This window comes from Nuphar pumila, chromosome 14 (genome assembly GCF_984573655.1).
Source record: "Nuphar pumila chromosome 14, dmNupPumi1.hap1.1, whole genome shotgun sequence".
NCBI classification, from domain to species: Eukaryota; Viridiplantae; Streptophyta; class Magnoliopsida; order Nymphaeales; family Nymphaeaceae; genus Nuphar; species Nuphar pumila.
In genome coordinates, this window is record NC_143262.1 from 16618703 (window position 1) to 16626823 (window position 8121).

An 8121-nucleotide genomic window follows, 5' to 3' on the forward strand; every position below is an offset into this window, starting at 1 on the left:
AGGAAAAATAAACACACCATGCAATTAATAACCTGCTCAAAAAATTCAAGAATAAATGAACAATTAAATAAACAAACCATACAACTAGCAATGTAAATGAACAATATACAAAAAATAAAATCATGTATATAAAAAAAATAACAACAATAGACATAAAATAAACAATAGAGTCTGCAAATGATTCATCATGTCTGCTGTGTTTTCATTTCACATGGGCAACCCTGTGAATTGGAATCGCATTCTCGTTTGTAAATGTGCAAATGATTCATTTGCACATTTTGATTCATTTACACACTAGAAAGGTGTAAGTAAGCATGCTCCTAGTTTCAAGCCTTTGCAAGTTGTATTGTTCCCCTGACGAGGAGCACAATCAATTTCTTAGGCAAGAAGAAGCAAATGGAGGTGAACTGAAAACCAATATACCCAATGTGGTCAGTCTTTTTTTTATTAATATTTCAGATTAAAAAAAAGTGCATTGCCCTATTGTGCTTCATCACATTTCAGTCTTTGTTGGCAAAGGTGGCGCCTAGGCGACCTAGGTGCAGCCCCACCGCTTGGGCGATTGGGTTTGGGCGGTGGGGCCCTATTTTAACACCTAGGTGCCACCTTGGCTGGGATCGCCTTGGCGATGATCTTTTTTTTTTAAGTTTTTTTTACCCCTTGGTATAAAAAGGGGAAAGGCGTTACTCTCTCTCTCTCTCTCTCTCTCTCTCTCTCTCTCTCTCTCTCTCTCTCTCTCTCTCTCTCTCTCTATGTGTGTGTGTCTCTCTCTCTCAGTTTCTCTCTCTATCTCTCGGTTTCTCACTTTCTCTGGGTTTTCTTCTTCTTCTCTTCCCCCCCCCCCCACCCCTTTTTACTTCTTTTCTTTTCTTTTTCCTTTTATTTTTGTGTAACTGTGTTTGTGTGTTTCATTTATATATGTGTGTGTGTGTGTGTGTGTGTAATGTAATTTATATATAATCTGTTTGACTGTTTCTAAGTTATATTTCTGGTTGACTGTTCCTGAGTTATGTTTTGTGAGTTATATTTCTGGTTGACTGTTTTTGAGTTATGTTTGTGAGTTATATATATATATATATATATATATGTGTGTGTGTGTGTGTGTGTGTGTGTGTGTGTAATGCATATATGATCTGTTTGACTGTTCTTTTTCACAGTTCACACTTCACATGCACCCTTTTCTGTGTAAATATGTAATTATATATTAACATATCAGAAGCATATATTATAATATTCTGTATTTCAGTTATATATTATATATTCTATGTTTCAGTTAATTCAATATGTATAATATATATTCTGTGATTGTGTTTCATTTATATATACATATCTGTGTATGTAATTCATATATAATCTGTTTGACTGTGTTTGGGTTATGTTTCTGAGTTATATTTTTGGTTGACTGTTTATGAGTTGTGTTTCTGAGTTATATTTTTGGTCGACCGTTGATGAGTTATGTATATATGTTTGTGTGTGTGTGTATATCAGTTATATATAATATGTTTTCTTATCCTTTAAATAGTTCACACCAGGGTTATCGAAAGCGCCATAGGGCATGGGGAAGCGTGTTTTTGAAGCATGAAACATGGTGTTTCCGAAACGTGGCGTTTTCAAAACGTGATGAGAAGCGCAAAAAAAAGTTTGGAAGCATGCTTCCCATTTAGGGAAAGCTCTCTTCCCTCGCTTTCCCTTCTTTTTTCTTTTCTTTTTGTGTTTTTATTTTTATTTTTCTTTCTTTTTTCTCTTTTTCATCACTTCTCCCTCGCTTCCAGTTCGCTTCTAAGTTGTCCTGCACTTTCCCCTTCCTAAATTTTTGGAAGTGCCTCGCTTCCTGCTTCCGCTTCCCGAATCGCTTTCCGCTCCTGCTTCCCCGATTGACAACTCTGGTTCACACTTCACATGCACACACAAATTTCTTAGCCTATATCGTTTAGTTTTCAGTTCTTTATAGTTTAGAGATGAAGATTTTCATATGAGATGTTGGTTAAATGTGATGTTTTTAGTTATCATGAACTATGAGTAGTTCGATTATAACTTATGATATTTTAATATGACTTTTAATATTGTTCATTTTAATTGTTTATTTATTCTTAATTTTTTTGAGCAGGTTATCAATTGCATGATTTGTTTAATTTTCTTGTTCATTTCTTCTTATTTGTCTATTGCAGTGTTATTAAAAATGTGCCTCAAGGCGCAAAAAGCGCGCCTCGCCTCAAGGTGAGGGCTTTATGCCTTGAGGCGCAAGGATAAGGCGTAAAAGCCCCGGGGCATGCGCCTCATAGGCCTTGAGGCGCGCCTCAAGATGCGGCACACACGCCTTGAAATTTTGGTCAAATGAGGGGTCAAAGGCCTCATTTGACCAAAAATTAGGGTTTAAAAAAGGGCCCCCGACCCTATATATGTTTTCACGCAGTCTCTCTCTCTATCGCTCATATTTTTCTCACAAAGTCTCTCGTCTCTCACACGCAGTCTCTCTCTCTCTCGTCTCTCACATGCAGTCTCTCTCTCGTCTCTCACACGCAGTCTCTCTCTCGGCCACGCAAGCTTCTTCATTTAGGTAATGCTCCTTCCCCTCTTCATTTACAAAATTTCTTTTCTGTTATTTAGATATGAAAGAAATTTGTATATATTTTTCTTTTCTGTTATTTTTCTGTGTGAAATAACAGTCTGCAGTTCGATTGAGTTCTACTCACCTTTAGCGTTAAATTTTGGGCAGGTATACAACATGAAATAGATAGAATTTATGTTGTATAACATGCATTGTATATACATTTATATGTATGTGTATGTGTGTCTATGTGTGTGCATGCGTGCATGTTTGTATTGGCAGCTACTGATTATGTTAAAAACTCGGTATAACATAATGATTATTTGTGAATGTCTGAGTTGCTAGTTTGGCCTTGTTGTTGGTCATAATGTTTATTCTTAAAACTGGTAAAGAACAACATTAGTGGTTGATTTTTACTATATGTTGTTTCTAAATTATTTTTGTTGTTTTCTTATCTTGCTAAGTATGCTTGACACCTTATTTTCTTATAATTTTAATTGTGGCTTTAATGTTACTCATCTTCAAGCCATTGTATTGATGTCTCTTTACTCAAAGACCACTGCTTGTATTTTGCATGTCACATAGTAGAAAACAGAATTAGATTGAATTTTAAATCTGTGTATTGCAGGTCACATAGTAGAAAATAGAATTGTTGCATTAATGTTACTTTTACATGTTAATCTCATATTTTTCAGTATTTATTTGAGATTTTTTATTTCTTTTTGGTTGTTGCTTCATCAATAAAGCATTTTTTTTATTTGTAATTTTAGATATTTTTTATAGTTTTTTTTAAGTTTTCAAAAAAAAAATTGAGGCTTACGCTTTACGCCTCACCTCAGATTTTGGTGGAGCGCCTCGCTGCGCCTCAACGCTTTTCACAACACTGCTAGCAATACAAACAAAACCTCTCCAATTATGACATAAAAATTTGCAACATGCTCAAAACATTAGTGATTGTGAAGAACTCTTCAGACACCCAAATATTCCAGTCCCTCATGTTAAATAAAATAAGTCTATCTTTTATAGTTAGATCCACCTCATTCAAGCTAGAGCTTTGCTCTCAAGTTCAACTCACCCAAGCATACATATTGTAGCTAAAACCTGAGCTTGATTCAAGATTGTAGCAGGCTAAGCATGAAGACTCCAACTCAGGATGAGTTGGACCCAGCTAGGCTTGTGTATGCCCTTAGCTACTATGTCTACGTTTGTAATGTAAGGAAGAATTCCTAAGGGCAGCAAATTACCACTGCTTTCCTGCTCAAACCATCATTTGGTGTGTCCTAACAATTCCAATATATGAACCACATGCTATCATTAAATCTCTAATTGCACTAAACGGATTACAACAAAATGTGATATCTTTCGTTTGTAAAGGTTTGGACAAATGAAAGATATACATATTGCACATATTGGTCTGGCAAGCATCTCTAAAGATCACGGAACTAGGTCAGTGAATCCAACTACACTCCACTGGATGGTAATAGCTTTGCTAGAGCCAAATATGGCAATGTTGACAACTCCCAGAGAACAAAAGAAACTGATTCACTGATACAAGGTCTGGTCTACAGAAAACATATTTGATAATCTAGAACATGGTCAAGTATTTTGTCAATGGAAGACCAACTGCTGGAGGCAGTTGAAACAGCATATTTCACCAACAAACCAATACAAAGGGAATCAGATATCGTGCAGCTCTCAAGGATCTTTTTGCACACTGGGCTCTTGCAATACCCAGCACCACCTTTTCCTGAGAATTCCAAATGCAGCATGAGAAGCTCTCCAGATCATGTAGAAAAAGGTAATCACTTGACCACCTAATAGACTCGAGTGACAAAGCAACAACTTGTTGTTGGCCTTAAAGGTTGCTCAGAAACAATAGACTCACTGGTTAGGCAATCACTGTAAATAAAGACCAGGTCTTTAATGGCTTTGAGTGGCATTATTTCATTCAATATATGGGTTAAGAGGTGTAAGAGCGAAATGCTTTGCCCCTGCTTTTTTTTAACACAAAAAACTGTAGGCACATTGGACATTTTATTATTAATGATAAAATTTTGGATGGAAAGAAACTTATGAACCTCTTCAAACATTCATAACTAGGGGTGGCAATCGTGTCAGGTTGGCGGGTCGACCCGACGGGTTGGCGGGTCAGCATACCTCAACCCAAACCCGACCCGTTTATTAAACAGGTCGGCTGTGGCAAACACGAACCCGGCCCGTTTAATAAACGGGTAACCCGACACGGCCCGCCAACCCATCTAATAAATGGGTTGGGTCGGGTAAACGGGTTCTCAGGTTCGCGGGTCGGGTTGGCAGACGGGTTAGCGGGTCGGGTTGGCGGGTTGACCCACCCGCCTAACCCGTTTATTAAACGGGTCAGCCGGGTCGGCGTGTTGGCATACCCCTAACACGAACCCGACCCATTTAATAAACAGGTTAGGTGGGTCGACTCGTTTATTAAACGGGTTCATTTTTTCCAAACCCGAACCCGCCTAAGAGGCGGGTTGGCGGGTCGTGTCAGGTTTTGCCACCCCTATTCATAACTTGGCATGTAATGCCTCTATTTGCTTTCTTCATGGAACTATTTTCTCAGAGCATGAGAATGACCAGCATATGGAGATAATCACATTGTCTTTCAGCAAAATATAGAATTTTTCACTTCATATTCGTTTTGTCACAGCCTTACACTTTTTATTTGTCTATAATTATGATTTTGGTTTCATCATCTTAACTAGTGCTCATGAATTAAGCATGAGATGACCGAACTCATGGATTTTATACTCACGTTTCACCAATATTATGTTCTAATATGATAAATCTTTCCCTTTTTCAAAAATCATTTGTGAAACCTGCATATGATGTGTATTTTTGGGCAAAAGGTTTACGGATGTATTTAAGTAAAAACACAAGCTCTACTCTTTTCGTTATTACCTCCTACTCACTTCAATCATTACTTCTTATTCACTTCCTCTTATGCTTCCTAAATGCTTCGCATGTCACCGCATCAACACTAGATGTAACTAATTATCCATGTCCTTGATATCTTTGCTGCTGCACTTGTGGTTCGTGTAATCAGTATGTTGGCTCTTTGATTATTCGAAAATCGATGGCACTGGTTGGGTGTTAGCAGCAGAGATTGTTGTTGTAAGGCAATACAGTTATATTTAGCTGTTACTGTACGGTGGTATAGTGATTGTATGATTTTTAAAAATATGCTCAAGAAGAAAAAGAAAAGATGAGTGACCATTATGGTTCTCCACACACAGCTAACATTTTACAGAAAACAGCAGCAGAGTAAAGTGGATTTACTGTGAATTCACGAGAATTTTCGCTCTCTTGTGCTGCATCTTGTCGTAATCTTTGCAGGTCTCATCCACCCGGAAAGCTTGCTCCAACATACAAGACTGACTCCCAGCACCCTGAGCAAAAAGAAACCTTTCTATCTCAAAAATGGGATCCGGAGCTCTAAGCAAAGACTTCCCCACCTGTGTCAACAGATGTACATTATCCGGACTCCAATCCTCTCTTTCAAGCATAGCACTGAACCGCTCAAAGCTCTCAGAAGATCTAACGTCCGAATAGCGCTCAGGAAGTCCATCAGCTCCACCAATGCCGTCCTTCACAACTTGTTCCGTCTCGGAATGAGCCGTTGGTTTCCAACCATCTTCCCTGACTTCAACAAAACCACCGCTCGCATGTACCGCATTACCAGCATCACCAACCTCCCGAGCACGAGCAACTTCGTCCGCGTCTACATTCAACTCATCCGTTTCATCGTTGTCTGCATCAAAAGCCCACTTCTCGCTGAATCCCACCCTTTCTTCCTCTGTAGGATGCCCATCCATTACACCTCTCAGCAGCCAACTGCCGATCCGAGATCCCCAAAATCCCTAATTCCAATTCACCGAGACAGGCGGGAACGTAATACTCATACACTTTGCGAAAGCCCAAACGTCTACCGCAAAAATCCCCACACGGATCCAATTGACACTCTCTCACATACAGATAGCTCGCTATCCCTCAACCACCAAACCCCAAGAAAAACACCATTCTCCCCCGGATCAACACCCACCAGAATGCCAATATACAACAAAACCAGAAAGGTACAAAAGAAAGAGCCTCCTTTTCCAACAAAAGAGACAATAATAACTCAGAAGCCCCAAATCGGAATCACCCGAAACCCTGGAATCACTGTGAGCGAAGAAGAAAACCGCAAACCGACGCCGATATACAACAAAACGGTAAATTTCCTACGAAAATCAGATAGAGATCCCCAACCGGAACTTCAAAAAGAGCTGATTTGATAGAGAAACCGTCGGCGATCGAACTAAAGGGAAAAAGCAGAGCCTCTCTAAAGAAAAAAAAAATGGAGGATCAGAGAAGGGAAGAGATAAACCCTAGAGGGCACGCGTTTGGGCGATGCGGGGAAATGCGAAAAGGTAGGATCTTTTGCGAACCCTCATCGGCTTTCTACCCGGCGATTCGTCGAGTGAATGAGAAATATCTTTTCGAGCCACATGGGACTCTGACGTACCTCTCTCTCTCTCTCTCTCTGCGCAGGGTAGAACGGTATTTATATAACTGACACGTTCTCATCGTTTTCCTTTTAAGCTGGGAACTATTTGTCCCACCTGTCTTATTTAGGGATGGCAGTGGACCGGGGGAAAGCGGGGCCCCGCCCCCCGCCTCGGCCCGTTTGGACCGGGGATGAAGGGTATGAAACGGGGATGGAGGCGGGGGACGAAGGTTAAAATCCATCTTCATTCGGGTATGGAGGCGGGGATGAACGTACCCTTTTCCCTGCAACGCCACGATCCCCGCCTCATCCCTGTTTGAACCGGGGATGGAGGACATGAAACGGGGATGAAGGCGGGGGTGGAGGTTAAAATTCATCTCCGCCGGGGATGGAGGTTCTATTCTTGAGGCAGGGTGGGGGTGGAGACCTTGCCCCCCGCCCCGCCCTGCCCCACTGCCATCCCTGGTCTTATTTAAGGGATTGTTTGACGGCTTTTTCAACATTTAAACCCAGAACTAAAAGAACAAAATAGACGGAACACATATTCGGTCTCTACTGTAATAAGTGTACTCAGATCAACGTTTGGTGGCTTATCCACGAAAGTTGAGTTCTTTATGTTCAATGTTTGTTACATAGTTATGCCAACAACATGAACACATGGATAATAGGTTGGATAACTTTGTTTTGGATCGTATGACTTGATCCGCCCAATCATACGAGTGTTTTAACATGTTTATTACGGATTTTAGCCGTGAATATTGATCTTGGATTGGATCTAAAAACTAAAAATTATTTAAAATTTAAATAATTCAAGAAAAATAAGAATTAACATTTTTTATATATAAATGCTTTAATCAATGTTATAGTACATATAATTATGAAAGTTTGTCATAAAAATATCAAACCCTAAAATCAAATTAACTATAAAAATTAAATTATCAAACCTTATTAAATCATAAAAACTTAAAATATAAGAAAATAAATCTTAAATAAACCAAAAATCCTAAACTATAAGAAAATAAATCATAAAGCAACGCCTTTTCTTCTTCTTCCTTAT

General features: G+C 39.3%; 1 protein-coding gene across 1 annotated transcript in view; it reads right to left on the minus strand.

Moving 5' to 3' along the window:
* The window catches only part of LOC149816509 (F-box/LRR-repeat protein 15-like), a 57898-nt gene extending 50811 nt beyond the window's left edge, over positions 1-7087 (minus strand). Inside the window, exon 1 of the mRNA XM_089987175.1 lies at positions 5858-7087. Within this exon, the coding sequence (XP_089843301.1) occupies positions 5858-6393 (536 nt within the window). The 5' untranslated portion in view covers positions 6394-7087. The remainder of the gene's footprint in view (positions 1-5857) is intronic.
* Between the last annotated feature and the right edge of the window lie 1034 nt (positions 7088-8121).